The sequence below is a fragment of the Anomaloglossus baeobatrachus genome, chromosome 1, assembly GCF_048569485.1.
Source record: "Anomaloglossus baeobatrachus isolate aAnoBae1 chromosome 1, aAnoBae1.hap1, whole genome shotgun sequence".
In the NCBI taxonomy this organism is placed as follows: Eukaryota; Metazoa; Chordata; class Amphibia; order Anura; family Aromobatidae; genus Anomaloglossus; species Anomaloglossus baeobatrachus.
In genome coordinates, this window is record NC_134353.1 from 693,328,490 (window position 1) to 693,346,084 (window position 17,595).

The following is a 17,595-nucleotide window of genomic DNA, read 5'->3' on the forward strand; positions in this document are numbered from 1 at the left end:
GGGAGACAGGATGCAGTTCCCTCTAGCACCCTGATACAGTCAGGGGCGCTGCAAGTATTTCTGGTGACCATAGCTGTGTAGCTGTGATCAACAGAAATGAATGAGCAATCAGACTGCTGATCTTTATAGTACTCTAGGGGAACAAGTAACATAAAAAAAAGTAAAAAAAAAAAGGTTCAAAAAATTTAAAAAAAGAAAAAAAACCTAAAAGTTAAAATCACACCATATTCGCCCCATTGAAAATTAAAGGGTTAAAAAAAAAATATACACACACATTTGGTATCACCGCGTTCATAAATGGCTAATCTATAAAAATATCAAATCAATTAATCTGATCAGTAAACGGCGTAGCGGGAAAAAAAAATTGAAATGCCCAAAATTACATTTTTTGGTCGTTGCAAATTTTTTGCAAAATGCAATAACAGGTGATCAAAACATACGATCTGCGCAAAAATGGTACCATTAAAAACGTCAGCTTGAGAAAATAAGCCATCACTGAGCCATAGATCCCAAAAAATGAGAATGTTATGGATCGCGGAAAATGGCGCAAAAAGTGCGCCCCTTTTCTTTTTCAAACTTCTGAATTTTTTTAACCTTTTAGATAAAAGTAAAGCTATACGTGTTTGGTGTCTATGAACTCGCACCGACCTGAGACGTCACACCGTCACATCAGTTTTACCATATAGTGAACACGGTGAATAAAATATCCCAAAAACAATCATGCAATCGCATTTTTTTCCCAATTTTTCCACACTTGGAATTTATTTGCCTTTTTCCAGTACACTATATGGTAAAACTTATGGTTTCATTTAAAAGTGGAACTCATCCCACAAACAACAAGCCCTTATATATGGCAAGATTGACAGAAAGCAAAAAACTCCGAAAAACTGAAAATCGGCCGGGGGTGAAGGGATTAAAACAAAATGCAGTGAGAGAATAGCTGGGACCGAGCCCGCGCTTTCGGCTAGTCAGACAGGAGGTCCCCAGTGGCTTCTCCCCTCCCACTGCCCTGACAGTCCTCTCCCTGCCTGCGTGTATAGGGCGAGACCTGGAGTCTAGGGAGCGGGCAGGAATCTACCAGGGACCCTCCTGTCTGACTGGCCTACAGGTGGTCTACAGCTATTGAGGTATAAAAGCTGCAGCGTTGCAGTCATGGCTGACATCGTACATTGTGTGCGTTACATGCTGCTCCTGTAGGTGTCAGTTGTCGAATTCGCTTTAAACTGAATAATCATTAGACGCCAACTGGTGTCTGGAGGTAAAACAATAATTACCATAGCAGTCATACATGACCTAAAAGATGGACTTTGGCACATTTCTCAGTACACAGTGTGCTGGTTGCCTGGATACAGAGCCATGTCCACCCCGGTGACTACTGAGGGCACACATAAGCATGGTGACTGTACACGTGACTGGAGCGCTGTCAGCTGCTGACGTCACCGCGCTAATATAAGACCGGCCAGCTCTGGCGCCCCCCGCACAGTCGCAGCGCAAGCATACCCAGCGGCAAAGAGGCGTGAACCGCACTGCGTTCCACCGCCTGCACCGGAAACCGGAGGCGGAAGCCGGCAGCACCATAAACAAAGTCCTCAGCGTAGTTTGTCCTGCTGAGAACATGGGGAACACCAGCAGCGAGCGACCTGGACCCCTGAAGGGGCGAAGGGACAGCGGCGGGGGCCCAACAAAGGGGGAGGACCGAGCCAAAATACTAATGGACAGTCCGGAGGACGCGGACATGTACCCGGCAGAGGAGAGCAAGGTGACAGCTGTGTGTGGGCAGCAGAGGCCTGGTGATGACAGCTGGTACCGGCCGACAGTGACAGGCACAGACAGCTGGCAGCCAGGGAGCTGATGTCCTGACCGCACACGGCGCTATGCTGGCACTATGGCTGCCAGGGGGCAATGCACCTAATTTGGGCAGCCTGGTCCTACTAGTAGCAGGGCAAAGTGCTCCACTATGGCTGCAAGGGGGCAATGCACCTAACTTGGGCAGCCTGGTCCTACTAGTAGCAGGGCAAAGTGCTCCACTATGGCTGTCAGTGGGCAATGCACCCAGTGTGGACAGCCTGGTCCTACTAGTAACCAACTGTGCCCCACTATGGCTGCCAGGAAGCAATGCACCCAGTGTGGACAGCCTGGTCCTACTAGTAACCAGCTATGCCAAATGCCCCACTATGGCTGCCAGGGAGCAATGCACCCAGTGTGGACAGCCTTGTCCTATTAGTAACCAACTGTGCCCCACTATGGCTGCCAAGAAGCAATGCACCCAGTGTGGACAGCCTGGTCCTACTAGTAGCAGGGCAAAATGCCCCACTATGGCTGCCAGGGGGCAATGCACCTAGTGTGGACAGCCTGGTCCTACTAGTAACCAGCTATGCCAAATGCCCCACTATGGCTGCCAGGGAGCAATGCACCTAGTGTGGAAGGCCTGGTCCTACTAGTAACCAGCTGTGCCCCACTATGGCTGCTAGGGGGCAAGGCACCTAGTGTGGGCTGCATGGTCCTAATAGTAGCCAGGTGGGCAAAGTTTCCCTGTGGCAGCTGCTGATCTGATTGTAGCAATGGCCTCAGTATAATGTACACTATATCGGGCCTGTGAGTCCTATGATGCTGCTATATTGAACAGCACAATCCAGTGTACTGCTCTGCACAGTATAAACCTGATGTTCATGCCTAGTGGAGACCAAGCTGGCATCTTTTGGGTTAATAGGGCTCCATGGATGTGTATAAAGAATGTCTCGGGAGATTAGCTCATATACTCTGCCAATGCGATGCCATTTGACTTTAGCCGTGAACCATACCTCAAAGAAGGAGATGGAATGGTGAAGTGGAGGACAATCCTCCATATACAGGATCCTGTATAAAACTTCCGATAAGGAGATAACAAGGTCTGTGGGTGGCACAATATCAAGAGTGTATGACTACATAAGTTGTACAACCGCTATAGGAAAACTACAATGGCGGAGAACTAGACTGCAAAATATACAGTTTATTGTGTGTAAGACCCGGACAATCTCACTAAACTCAGTCAAAATGGAACTTGTGGTATACAATAGAGGCAGGTGTGCTAACGCTCCACCCCAGTTGTAAGTCCCATGCACAATGTCTAGATATTGGAGATCTGTAAAGCATGAACCCATTAGAATCAAAATTATACCGACTGTATACAAGAGGCCAAAGCAGATAAGCAAACAGGGGAGTGGGGCATTTTGGCCCCACACTTTCACCTCTGGTTGGGACCGTCATCACTACCATTCTTTAACCAAATACTGTATGAGCCTAAAGGCCCTGTCACACACACAGATAAATCTGCGGCAGATCTGTGGTTGCAGTGAAATTGTGGACAATCAGTGTCAGGTTTGTGGCTGTGTACAAATGGAACAATATGTCCATGATTTCACTGCAACCACAGATCTGCCAAAGATGTATCTGTGTGTGACGGGGCCTTTAGGGCACGCTCACACGAGCGTGAAAAACGGACGAGTGCAATGCGAGAAAATCTTCCCCTGCACTCTGACCTATGTTAGTCAATGAGGGAGAGCAGTTGGTCATCTTTTCTCACATCCAGATTTTGGATGCGAGAAAAGTCGCAACATGCTGCGATTTTCTGCGAGAGCCGTATTCACTTGAATGGGTGCGAGAGAAACATCTCACTGCATTCGGATGTTATCCCAGTGCAGTGTGATATACGCACAGGCTCACAATGGAGTGGAGGAGATGGGGTGGATTTAACTCCTCACTCTCCTCCGCAGCGCCCGCCCTCAGTTTCACAATCATATGACACTCTGCTCAGGCTCTGCTGTGGGGGTCATTGGCATATCGCGTCCGTTGCTCTCGCATCGGATGCCATACGTTCGTGTGAGTCCAGCCTAAAAAAGTTTATCCTAGCTTGGGACGAAAGTCTGCAGGTATTTTAGAACTGTAGACTGCTAAATTGTGATAGTGTGCCTTGTAAACCCCATGTTCTTCAGGGGTGAGCTGAGGGTCATGACTTGTGTGCACAAGTGGCAACTAGACTCATCCAGCTTGTCCTTGTTATCTTCTATTGCGAGAAGCTGAACTCCTCTAGTTAGCACTTGTCTGCAAGTATGCAAATCGGATACATAAGGTCACATGACCAAGCAATATTTGGGTAATAGTGACAGTGTGTGCATCACACTCTGTAGTTATATAGGTGACAACAGATTTTTGCCCCAAAGTTGGACAACCTCTTTACAAACCTAGATAACCACTCCAGCGGAGTTTTTTTTGTTTTTTTTCCCTCCAGTCCTGGTGTGGTGTTTTTTAATTTAAGGTTCCTGCCCCTGGTCTTTTACTTACCCGATGACGTCTTCACATTTTACTAATGGCAATCTGTTCCCGTGGCACCATCTTATGACCACAACGTCGGACTGGCCAAAAGCCAGAAGTTACATCACAAGCTCTTAATGCAAGTCTGTGAGGCAGAATCGGGTTCTCATAGACTTGTATTGCGTTATGACCTCCGGCGTGCTCCATGAAACACTGGTGCAGTAGGCAGGTCAGAGACCGACAGGAGCCGTGCTGAGAACAGATGAAGACGTCGGCAGGGGACTAGATGAGTAGGATCAGGGAACTTGTTGGATTTAAAGCACCACTCCACCATTAAAATAAAAACCACTGGAGTGGTGCTTTCAATGGCTTCCATTACAGGAATGTAGGTGCTCCTGCCCCAGCGTTTGCTATGTAATGTGTAATGCTTGAGTTCTATAAATGTTACTTTAGCAGTGATACATTTGTCACTTTCAGGAGATATGCAGCTTAATATACATAAAGTTGAAACCAGAAGTTTCCATCCACTCTCTCTAAATACAATTCTGCAGGTTTTTCTCTACACTCTCTATAAAGACACATATGCATGTTTTCTCACTATCTCACATGAAATCAGAATAAACGTTTCCTGTTTTAGGTCAATTAGAAACCAAAATTATTTATATTTTCCAAGTGCCAGAATGAGAGTGTTTCAAGGCATTTTAGTACTTTATAATGGCAGTATATCCCCTAACAATCTGTCTAGATCAGGGGTGGGCAATTAATTTTCCCATGGGGCCGCATGAGAAATTGGGATTGGTTTAGAGGGCCGGACTAATATAATTAACTCAGTTCTACCCAATATACTACATTACTACACCCCCTCCATATACTACACCTGTATTAACCTACATCACTACACCCCCCATATACACCTGTATTATACTACACCCCCTCCATATACCTGTAATATACTACACCCCCATATACACCTGTATTATACTACACCACTATATAATACACCTCCGATATACTACATCATTACACCCCTATATACTACACCTGTAATATACTACATCACTACACCCCATATACTACACCTGTAATATACTACACCTCCATATAGTACACCTGTAATATACTACACCTCCATATAGCACACCTGTAATATACTACACCTCCATATAGTACACCTGTAATATACTACATCACTACACCCCATATACTACACCTGTAATATAGTACACCCCCATATAGTACACCTGTAATATACTACATCACTACACCCCTATATAGCACACCTGTAATATACTACACCTCCATATAGCACACCTGTAATATACTACACCCCCATATGTCACACACCCTGCTCCCCATACAACCTGCACCCCCCAGATCACACACACTACACCCCGATATGTCACACACCCTGCCCACATATCTCACCCTGCCTGTACCCCAACTTACCCCTCTCAAACACTCTGCACCCCTTCACATCCTTCTGTCAGTCTGCAGCCCTCATATGCCACTCACCCTGCAACTCCATCTTCCCTCATATGCCACTCACCCTGCAACTCCATCTTCCCTTATATGCCACTCACCCTGCAACTCCATCTTCCCACATATGCCACTCACCCTGCAACTCCATCTTCCCACATATGCCACTCACCCTGCAACTCCATCTTCCCACATATGCCACTCACCCTGCAACTCCATCTTCCCTCATATGCCACTCACCCTGCAGCCCCCCTCCCCCTCATGTCCCCTCTTTTCTCATTACCAGTCATCATGTGTCCACATCTCCTTCAGGATTTAGTATCTTTGCTTTCTGCCCGGCATCCTGTGTCTCCTCCCACACAGTCACATGGGCGTGACGTCATCGCAGGTCCTGCAGTGCAGGATGAATTATTCCGTCTGCTGTGCTGCTCCTTCTCCTGCCGGGCGGGAACTTTGAAATGACACACGCAGCGCAGTACTGACAACGTCCGAGCGCGCGCGTGTGTCACTGACAATTAGTGCCGGCAGGGAACAGAGGAAAGACTCCTGCGTTCCGCTGCCTGCACTTACTGTGCAGACCTGCAGGATCTCTCCCTGCTCGGAACGCTGCAGCCCGGCTCCACTGCATCGGCTGAAGACGGGCGGGCCGGTCACAGAGAGTAGGCGGGCCGGATGTGGCCCGCGGGCCGCCCCTTGCCCAGGTCTGGTCTAAATAGAAAATATGTGAATTCCATGAGTGGCCATGATTATATTAAAGGTAGTGATGAGCGAGCACTACCATACTCTGTACTGGTAACGACCAGTTGGATGTTTGGATGGGCGCAACTCAAGCATAATGGAAGTCAATGGGGAACTCTAGCATTTTTCCGGGAAATATTCCAGAACAGTGCTCAAGTTCCCCATTGACTTCCATTATACTCTCGGTACATGAGTCTCACCCATCCAAGCATTCAACTGTTCTTCACGAGACCAAAGCATGGCAGTGTGCACTCATCATAACTGAAAACCATCCTATGTAAATGCCTTGTTTTACTTATGTACCGATAATCTAATCGCTTATATTGTATTTTGCAATACCACAGTATTACAATACATTGGCTATAAAAAAGGCCCCTTGTTAAAATGTCATGTTAAAAATAGTCATTCCAAGAAGAATAATTTCAGAACTTTTTCCACCTTTGTCAGCCATAATCTGTACAAATCCATAAAAAAACAAATATATTTTTGGGTGGAAAAAAAAATATATAAAAAACTCAAATGTGGTTGCATAAATATGCACACCCTTAAACAAATACTTTGTTGATGTACCCTTTGAATTTCTGACCACAGTCAGCCTTTTTGGGTAGGAGTCACAGCACGGCACATCCAGAATTGGCAATCTTTGCCCCTTCTTCTTTGCAGTATCATCAAATCCATCAGATTGAGGGCATCTCCTGTGTACAGCGCCCTCTTCAGGTCACCCACTGATTTTCCTAATGGAGTTAGGCCCGGTCAGGAAAATCCTACTAAAACGGCTAAACTTTATATGGGGTTAGTGAAAATCCCTTTATGGAAGCTGTGTACTGACTGACATGAGTGTTAAAGGGAACCTGTCATCAGAAATTTAGCTATAAACCTAAAAGTTTCCCCCTCTGCAGCTCCTGGGCTGCATTCTAGCAAGGTTCTTGTACTTTTTGTGGCCCCTTTTAAACAAAATTAAATACTTTTATAAACTTGTATCTTTTGCTATGTAAATTTTGTAAATCGTCCATGGGGGCGGGCTCTCTGCTGACCGTTGCTGTTCCTCCAGCAGATTTACGCCGCCCCCCACGCTCCATTTCATCAATCAGGACGCCGCCCACTGCGCCCGAGGTGCCGCCCACGCCAGGATCGCTGGTGACGTGTGTCACAAGCACGAGATTATGGGCGGCGCTGTGATTGCATCGTAAGTGCCCACCCATAATCTCGTGGACGCGCTTTCCCCCACTGCCTCCAGCGTTCTGCGCAAGCGGTCGCCGGCCAAATGACCCAACGTCACCTCTTTCCCATCTTACCGTGCAGCAGGGCAAGATGGGAAAGAGGTGACGTCGGGTCATCTGGCCAGCAAGCGCTTGCGCAGAACGCTGGAGGAAGAGGGGAAAGTGCGGTCACGAGGTTATGGGCGGCACTTGCTGATGACACTCAGTGTCGCCCATAACCTCGTGCCTGCGCAAAACGTCACCAGCGGTCACACATGCACACAGTGCACAGTCCCGCTACAGTCGCACAGCGCATGCGCGGCCCCAGGGGCGGCGTCCTGAGATATGAAATTCAGTGTTGGGGGGCGGCGTAAATCTGCTGGAGGAACAGCAACGGTCAGCAGAGAGCCCGCCCCCATGGACGATTTACAAAATTTACATAGCAAAAGATACAAGTTTATAAAGTATTTATTTTGGTTTAAAAGGGGCCACAAAAAGTACAGGAACCTTGCTAGAATGCAGCCCAGGAGCTGCAGAGGGGGAAACTTTTAGGTTTATAGCTAAATTTCTGATGACAGGTTCCCTTTAAGGCTCGCTCACACTAGCATATAACACAGCACAGTGCCATCCAATATTTTCTTATATTTTTTTTTTTTCTCCTAATGCTGATTTGACATGAAAAAACAATCGCAGTGATTTTTATTTTTTTTTCCCATGGCAAAAACCTTGCATTTTAACAGGAATGTGTAGCATTATATCCACTGTATATAGTCAAAATATCTGACCTCGGATGTTGTAGTAACCTATTGGTACCCCTCAATCACATCACGGGGGCCCAATCAGAACTGGTATGAGCTTCAGAAATTATCAGCAGTGTTTCAATGGTTAACAGCCATGGCCAAAGATTGGCTCTGCCTGTGGCTGTTGGAGACGATCCTGGCTATATAATAGTCTGTGTCTGCTGTGTGTGGAGGGTTCTTAAGGCCCTGTCACACACAGATAAATCTACGGCAGATCTGTGGTTGCAGTGAAATTGTGGACCATCAGTGCCAGGTTTGTGGCTGTGTACAAATGGAACAATATGTCCATGATTTCACTGCAACCACACATCTGCCAAAGATTTATCTGTGTGTGACGGGGCCTTAAGCTCCTGTGCCCACCCAAACACATGTGCACCCCTTCAAAGAACATTTAATTCCCATCCTAATGTAGGGAGGGGTTAATCTATACTGCCTCAGAGCAATATAGGAGCTCCGTTTAAACTTGGTAGTGTGCTGACCACAAGCTGGTGGACTGTTTCCCATAGCAACAAGCAGAACTTTGAATTCAGCTCCGAACTATAAATGTGAGCACTAAATGTAACAATGTAACTGTAAATGGCTTGTAATATACTTACCCTAATTATTTTGCACCGTCACTTCCAGTTCTATTCAAATGAATTACGGTAGATAAATGTTGTCCATAGAGCGGTCATTTCATGAGTGTTGGCTTATCCCCGCTGTCCGACACGTAATGCTACTTTGTAAGCAGTCATTATTTTTATCTGCAAAATGAATGAATTTCTACAGCTGTATTGTAATAGCCTTATGTATTGGGCACTGTATTCTGCTCTTCGCTCTCCCGAGTCATCACTGATTGCCCTTCATGTTTATTCTCACCAGTGTCAGAGGTCATAAAACTGTGGCCTGAAGAGCTTATTTAATGATGGCTGTTAGGCTATGACTTTATTATAGAGCTACTTGTGCTTGTTTATGCTTAAGGAAGTAACCAGTGATCAAAGGGATAGATATAGTAATACCCATGTATGTGTCAGATATTCTGCTAAAACCGATGTTCTTGTTGCAGGCACCGCTGGAGAAGGACGAGTTTCTAGCGTGGCAGCATGACTTAGAAGTGAATGATAAAGCTCCGACACAGGCTCGGCCAACTGTGTTTCGCTGGACCGGCGGTGGGAAAGAAATTTACCTATCTGGGTCCTTTAATAATTGGGGGAAGATCCCTCTCATAAGAAGGTAAATCACTCACTATTAGATGTTCTCTTCCATTGGAGTATATCCCGTATGTAAATAGACAAAAAAATGGAGATTTGTTTTTTTTAGTCTATGGAACATTTGCACAAGCCCGGATAGAGAAGGCCACGGACACCTTGCATCATTTTTATGATTTTTTTTTTTTTCATAATAGTTGCATGTGTTTTGTGGTAACTTATTAATTTAATATTTAATAAAGTTTAGCTTGGATTCTAATGCTGAGACGGCTGCCAGTCAGTGTCAGGATGGCTGTACTGGCCTACCTCTATGACTGAAAGCCCAAGGCTCCTGGGAGGAGTGAAGTTAATGCCCTCCTGGCAGCGGAGCTCTGTGCGGGCACCAGGCAGCTTCAGAGCACTATTAACCTGTAGACTAACGCCAGCTCTACCCTCACCTACTCTATCCTCACCTATCCCTTGTAGACTGTGAGCCCTCGCGGGCAGGCACCTCTATCCTCCTGTACCAGTCTGTGCCTTGTATTGTTTGATTGTTCTTGTCCCTATTATGTATACCCCTTTCCACATGAAAAAGAGCCATGGAATTGATGGCGCTATAATAATAAATAATAATAAAAATATTTGCAGGTTAATAGCGTTTTATTACAGGTTCCGCTAAAGAATGTGTAGTAAAATAAACCTATTTAAATAGAAGCTTTTTAGAAATCCTTGTCATATATTGTGACGTTATTCGCACTAAGCTGGGCACTAACAATTGGATAATTGTGGTATTTTCCAATATGTAGAATGTTTTTTTCCATCCTTGTAATTTTGACTGCCGCTATAGAAATGTATTACTTCATCTAATTCGCCTTTACTATGTTCCAGCCACAACAACTTTGTAGCAATATTAGACCTGCCAGAAGGTGACCACCAGTACAAGTTTTTTGTTGATGGCCAGTGGACACATGACCCTGCTGAGGTAATTGCATAAAGTCCTTTCAGTTTAGACAAGTATAGCAGAACTATTGGTCAGTGCTTATACAATAAACGTTTGCTATGTTGTTTTTTGGGGTTTTTTTGCACTTGGGGTACTTGGAAAAGAATTCTAATGGCCATATGGACTATAAAGCTGACATCCGTAGCGTTTGTTTTAATGCTGACAGTACCTGCTCTGCAGATCTCCCCCCTCCCTTCTGGGACATCACATTACAGGTCAGGGGAGTGAGGCCTGCTCCTGGCTGCTAGTAATGGCCAGCTCCCTGATGACATCTCCTTCCATGCAGTCCGAGATCAGAGGGCATGGCAAGAGCCTATAGTTATTCCATCTGTGTTCTGCCTGCCCATGCACTCTTGCATCTTCTGTGCAAGCAGCTATCCAATGTCCCTGTGCTGAGATAATCTTGTATGTGCCCCTGCTATGTACTGTGTAATGGCCGTGTCTGACTGTACAGGAACATGGTCTGACTATACCACATCTCTTGGACTGGGGAGGACTCAAAAGAGAATAAACACATTACTGCACACAATCACAGCTGATTCTTTTGATGAGGTAAAACTTTTCCCTGCCTGTTTTAAATCAAAGAAATATTTGCGATTTCATGCTGTAATGTCTTTACTCTCTTGTGCCCTTTCCTGCCCAGGAGATGTGGTATGATCAAACTATGTCCCTGTACAGTCAGACACGGCCATTACACAGTACATAGAAGGGACACCTATATAAGATTCTCACCACGGGTTTTTTTTTTTTTTTTATTTTAAACATCCAATTGTGGAAATTATTATTCTAAGATCTATTGGTTTAAAATAAACTTTTTTTCATGTGAAAACCACTTTAAAGTGGCATTCTTATCTCCATGATTCTATCTTAATATGTATAATATATTAAAACATTAATAATAGTAGTAACTACCGCCAATTAGAAAGGTAGTATAGTTCTCTTGATTAGCTATGTCTCTTACCTAATGTGCAGGGCATTACGGTAGCTTAGGGTACTTTCACACTTGCGTTAATTACCTTGTGGCGCAATCTGCCCTTTTGGGAAAACAGCGGAATCCCATAGACTTGTATGGCTGACTGATTGTGCCAAAAGTACCTGTGTTGCTTCCGCTGGCCGACGCTGCGTTGCTTCCGCCGGGCGGAAGGAATGCAGAATGTAATTTTTTTTTAGCGGTGGAATCCTTTATTTTTCACTGCGCATGCTCATCTATTTTTTATTTTATTTATTTTTTTTTTTTTTTTAAATCACAGAAACTTTATTTTGTCTTTTGGTGGCCGAACGTTCAGCTGAGCGTCGGGCAGCCGGCTTTCGAGAGCGCTCGGCTGAGCGTCGGGCAGCCGGCTTTCGAGAGCGCTCGGCTGAGCGTCGGGCAGCCAGCTTTCGAGAGCGCTCGGCTGAGCGTCGGGCAGCCGGCTTTCGAGAGCGCTCGGCTGAGCGCCGGCTTTCGAGAGCGCTCGGCTGAGCGCCGGGCAGCCGGGTGATCAGCTGATCGTTCACAATAGTCTGCTGCCGGTAAAACTGTAAAGGAGAAAAAAAAAAAAAAAGCTTTCCGTTGTTTTGTACGATCCGTTGCATCCGTTGTGCCATGATATGCAACGCATCCGTTGTATTCGTCACACAACGCAATGCAACGGATGCCTTTCAACGTAAGTGTGAAACTAGCCTTCGTTATCCATGGTTACGACCACTCATTTAGTGACCGTTACCAGTGCTTGTAATTATGGATACCTAAGCTACTGTAATGCGCTGAGGTAAGAGATGGCTAATCAGGAGAATTACACTACACTTCTAATTGGAGGTATTTGCTTATTACATCTACTTCATATTAGGATTGGATCTTGTATAGGACTACCCCTTTACGGTCTCCTGCTCCTATACTATGCTGTGCACATGGACTGTGTAAAACATGATGGGTTCCCCATTTCATTATGGAGGTCCACCCCTCTAGAAGACTGATACAGACTGCGATTGTTGACTTAGAGGGGTGTCACTGTAACTAGTTTCTGTTCCCAGAGGACAGGTGGAGTGGACAAAGAGGGAGAGAAAGCTAAATATGCAAGCCATGTAGAGTAAGCTGACAGATGGTGAAACATTAGGCTAGTCAGTGCAAACTTGCCAAAATGAACCAAATATCTCCTACTGCATGAGCCTTTTTGATAGATTTGGCACATTTTAAGACCGTCTAATCATAAGAGATGTAGTAAATGGGCCCAAATGTTTGCTTTTTGTTTGTATCTTTTGTAGCCGGTAATAACTAGCCAGCTTGGCACAATAAACAATGTTATTACTGTGAAGAAAACAGACTTTGAAGTATTTGATGCCTTAATGGTGGATTCTCAGAAAGGCTCCGATGTATCAGGTAGGTCTCTTGTTATAAACACTAACAAATCCCATTTTCTTGTGTACCTGAGGAATCTTCTTTGTATATTACTACATATGAGTATTTGAAGTCCAGTGTTCTCATTTGTGGGGTTGTTTTTGTGTTGTGTTTTTTTTTTTTTGTTTTTTTTTTTTTTTTTAATAAAGAAAATTGGGCTGAGCACTGCTCTATAACATGCATTTAGCAAATTGCTTCTTTATTTATAATGCCCAATGAGTTTGACTTTTTCTGTTACCCAGTTTTTGTTCTCCTATTTATTTGGTTTCTGCTTCCCTAGAGCTGTCCAGCTCCCCGCCGGGTCCATATCTGCAAGATCCATATAGCTGCAAGCAAGAAGAACGCAACAAATCCCCTCCCATCCTCCCCCCTCATCTACTACAAGTTATCCTTAACAAAGACACTGGCATTTCTGTAAGTATGTCTTTTACCTATACTTTATATATTCATTTCAGTAATAAAATTCTTTGTTAAACACATTGAGAATGGATTGAGAATCTGTACTTGTTACCCTTACCTAAAATCATATCGTACAGTTAGACCCTAAAACGGTCAGGTAATGATTACAATTGCTGTGGCTGCCTACAGAATGTGTGAGACTTATCACAGCCTGGAAAATGGAATAGTTGCCCACGGGGATCATTTTATTGCCAAAGTCAAAATAAATAAATATACGCCCCAAATCACAGCATGCTTTATTCAGGCTCCATCACGTGCTGTTTTCATCATCAAGAAGAGTTTAAAGGGGTGGTATCATTCCAATTTCCTATCCTAATATGTACTAGGTGTAAATAATATTGTCAAATATCTCCAATTATAAATGTACTGTAGTTCTCCTGATATGACAATGTGTCTTTACTCATGTGCAGGGCACTGCAGCTTGGGTATCCATGGTTATGACCATAAGTAACTGTCACTGGATGAGTAGATAACACCATGGATACCTATGCTGCAATGCCCCACACATGAGGCAAGACACATGGCTATATCAGGAGAACTATACTACATTTCTAATCGGAGATATTTGCTAATAATAATAGGAATAATAAATTAATTATTATTATTACTACATATTGGGATAGGATTTTGGAGATGGCAGGTGCATGCTTAAAGGATTATTCCCATCAAACTGGCATACTCAAGAGTTAACCTAATGGGTGTTCAGGGTATAACCAGAAATTGGTGTACTCTAAAATTTATTTGACAGCATAAGGAATGCCCAGTTTGCTAGCCCATCTCCAGGAAGGAGTCTCTGTGGAATAGCCTTATATTTAAAGGATACAAGTGGGATTGGATTTTATTGGTGTAAAATATGTGGCTTAAGCAAATTGCTATGTGCCCACGGGGAAAGTGTCCGGTGGATTTGCTGCGGTCATTCTGCATTGAGGATACAGTACCATGGCTTCGGCACTACATCCTCAATACAGAACAAGTGCTGGAGTGATCGGTGAGTTCATAATTACCTCCATCACGCAGCACTTCACTCTCCGACTCCGGCCGTATCTGCACTGTGCAGAAGGTGGGCGGGCCTGAACTAGCTTCGGCTGTCACATGACCGGAGCTCGTGCAGACCCCGCCCACCTCCTTCCTGTTCCTGGCTTTACCACGCTCCTCTGCACCGGAGGAAGTGACTCCGGTGTGTGCTATTAAGGCAGGTAAGTATGGGGCCCTGCGGAGAAATCCGCAGGAATAATTCACATGTTGCAGATTTTTCGGCAGGGAAATTTGCATTATTTCCGCTGCGGAAAAAAACGCAGCATGGGCACAGCACTCCCCAAAATGCCATAGAAATGGCTGGGGAATTGCTGTACTGCGGATTTTTGAAAAAAAATCGCGGTAAATTCTGCAAATTTTCCGCAGGGTGGGCAACATAGCATTAGTGTTAGCAGCTCTGACTGCTGATTTATTTTTTTACCCTATATATCTCTATTTTCCAGTGTGATCCAGCTTTGCTTCCGGAACCAAACCATGTTATGTTAAATCACCTGTATGCCCTTTCCATCAAGGTAAATATATTTATACCAGTGTGTTGAAGATGCCCAGACAAGACAACTGTACATCTGTGTCTTTATCTCTTCCAGGATGGCGTGATGGTGCTAAGTGCTACTCACCGTTACAAGAAGAAATATGTCACCACATTGCTGTACAAGCCAATATGAGCTGCTTCTATAGACTATTCTTCTATTTACACCTTTTTTTCCAATTTATTTTTTTTAAAATATTAAATTTTTGAAAACTCCGATACACCTGTCACTATTGTGTTGAGCTGTGATAGTCCACAATCCAGATCTATTGACCGTAGTGGACATGGTTTTCCTAATTCTTCACACTTCACTGAGGAAAATGAAAGTATTGCCAAATAGTAGATAACTGTCGCCTGGCATGTAGGGCTTTTACTGGAATAATGGCCCTACAGATCGCCTCTGTCATTGTCACTCTACAAATTAAAAATCCAAAGACCTGTGTTCCATGTTAGATTTACTAGTACTCCTCCTATTAAACAAGAATAACCTTTTATGCAGGATACACTAAGGACACGTCCAGCCCCATGCATGTGTATCTGATTGTGTGCCGCAGGTCTATAATGCACAGGATAGAAATGTAATTCCTATTTTTTCTTCCATATACTTTGTTTTGCTGTACAGTGTATTTATCTATACTTAGGATTTTCTTTTAAAAGTGTATAAACATATAAAACACTTAGATGTTTGTAGTTTTGTGTGTACACATACTTTGACCCTTACTGGGCTTAGGCATTTAACCTTTTAATGATATAGCCTATTTAGGACGTATCAATGCAGCCTTACATATTTAAAAAAGAAAAAAAAGTTTCAGAATTTAAGTAAATTTGTGTTTTATTTTTTATTTAAATATTTGAACCCTTGAGGCCTCATTCACACATCAGTATTTTTGATCAGTATATGTATAACAAAAGGAAGGTCTCCAAAACAGAAAAAGTGTCAATGTTTCAATTCTAGTTTTCATCTGTGAGCTCCACGCCTGGCTTTGGCATACTAACACTGATGGGAAAAATAAGTGACTGAGGTCTAAAATAGAGGGGTCATATCACACAAAATGCCGTGGAAATTTTGCTTTGGAAAACCTGCGGCTTTAGCTGGATTTTCCAGATAAATCTGCAGGTTTTAGCATGTACAAACACTCCCCATGTTATCCTATGGGACATGTGGAGTGTCTGTGTCCACGTTGCGGAATGTGCGACTGCAGAAAATGTTGCGGATATCCCGCAGCCACACATCACTGCATGTCAATTATTCCTGCGGATGGTCCCATGCTTACCTGCCTTGATAGCAGACACCCGGTTACTTTCCCTCGGTGCACAGGAGGCTGGAGTGCTGTGGATCCATGGGCAGGAAGGAGGTGGTGGGTGGGGTCATGTGACAGCCAGACCTAGTTTAGGCCCGCCTACCTTCTCCTGCACAGTGTAGAGATGCTGACAGACGCCGGAGAGAAGTGCTGTGTGATGGAGGTAATTATATGAACTCCCTGATCATTGCAGCACTTGTTCTGCATTGAGGATGCAGTGCTGAAGCCATGGTACTGTTATCCTCAATGCAGAATTACCGCAGTATATCCCGCAACTAAACTGCAGCATTGAAACAAACAAAGTTGTGCTGCGGTTTTCTGGGAGCTTCTGCGGATATAACCACAGGACATGCCCCCGTGGGCACATAGCCTAAGATTTCTGCCCATACTCTTATACTTGCCCTCTGGCATCTTCATTATAATATAATTCCACAGCGCTTTTCATACAATGGCAACACTGTCCCCATTGGGGCTCACAATCTAAGTTCCCTATCAGTATAATTTTGGAGTGTGGGAGGAAACCGGAGAACTCCAAGGAAACCCATGCAAACACGAGGAGAACATACAAAATCCTTGCAGATGGTGTTCTTGGTGGGATTTGAGGTCAGGACCCCAGACCTTTTTACAGATACTGCTGTGATTTCACGATGCTGACAGCAACTTCTGCTTGGTCAGAAATTGTCACAAGCTGTCAATGCAAGTCTTGCATTGAATAGTCCCCTTCCAGCATGAAACACTTGAGCAGCCAGCAGGTGACAAACTGCAGAAGACTGTCCTGAGTGGCGCACATAGAAGGTGGCATGTAAGTATAAGAGTAGGGTCAAGAAACTTTTATTAAATGCATCACTCGAGCGGTTAAAGAAAAAAAACACACACTGGAGTGGTGCTTTAACCCCTTCCCAACACTGGACATATCTGTACATCCAAGTTCACGTCAACTCTGTATGATCTGATCAGCTGACATGTGTAGATAACAGGCATGGGTGAATCAGAGATTGAGATTTAATGCATAGTATTCCCCTGTGAAGTGATTGTGGGGTGCCAATGGGTTGTTATGACAATTGGGGTGGGGGTGAGAGGGGGATGTCAACTATTGACTTCTGTCAATGTCATGATGTAGTTCCTGTTAAAATAAACTGTCATTCATGGGGGATTACTCAGATATTTTAAAAACTACATTTCTCAAAGTATTCAAATAAATGAGTTTAAAGGGAACTTGTCACCA

The 17,595-nt window shown here is 44.3% G+C and overlaps 1 protein-coding gene across 1 annotated transcript; it reads left to right on the top strand.

Moving 5' to 3' along the window:
* The first annotated feature begins 1,584 nt into the window (after positions 1-1,584).
* Positions 1,585-15,917, top strand: PRKAB1 (protein kinase AMP-activated non-catalytic subunit beta 1). The gene is made up of 7 exons (XM_075320230.1): positions 1,585-1,759; positions 9,549-9,715; positions 10,558-10,651; positions 12,914-13,028; positions 13,327-13,460; positions 14,984-15,052; positions 15,128-15,917. The coding sequence occupies exons 1-7, from the start codon at positions 1,616-1,618 to the stop codon at positions 15,203-15,205; spliced, it is 801 nt and encodes a 266-aa protein (XP_075176345.1). The 5' UTR covers positions 1,585-1,615; the 3' UTR covers positions 15,206-15,917.
* The last annotated feature ends 1,678 nt before the right edge of the window (positions 15,918-17,595 follow it).

Excerpts from the sequence above, each read along its gene's own strand:
- PRKAB1 (XM_075320230.1), top strand. The coding sequence starts at position 1,616 with ATGGGGAACACCAGCAGCGAGCGACCTGGACCCCTGAAGGGGCGAAGG. Across the intron at positions 13,461-14,983 it reads ACAAAGACACTGGCATTTCT|TGTGATCCAGCTTTGCTTCC; the intron begins GTAAGTATGTCT and ends TCTATTTTCCAG. Across the intron at positions 15,053-15,127 it reads TGTATGCCCTTTCCATCAAG|GATGGCGTGATGGTGCTAAG; the intron begins GTAAATATATTT and ends TATCTCTTCCAG.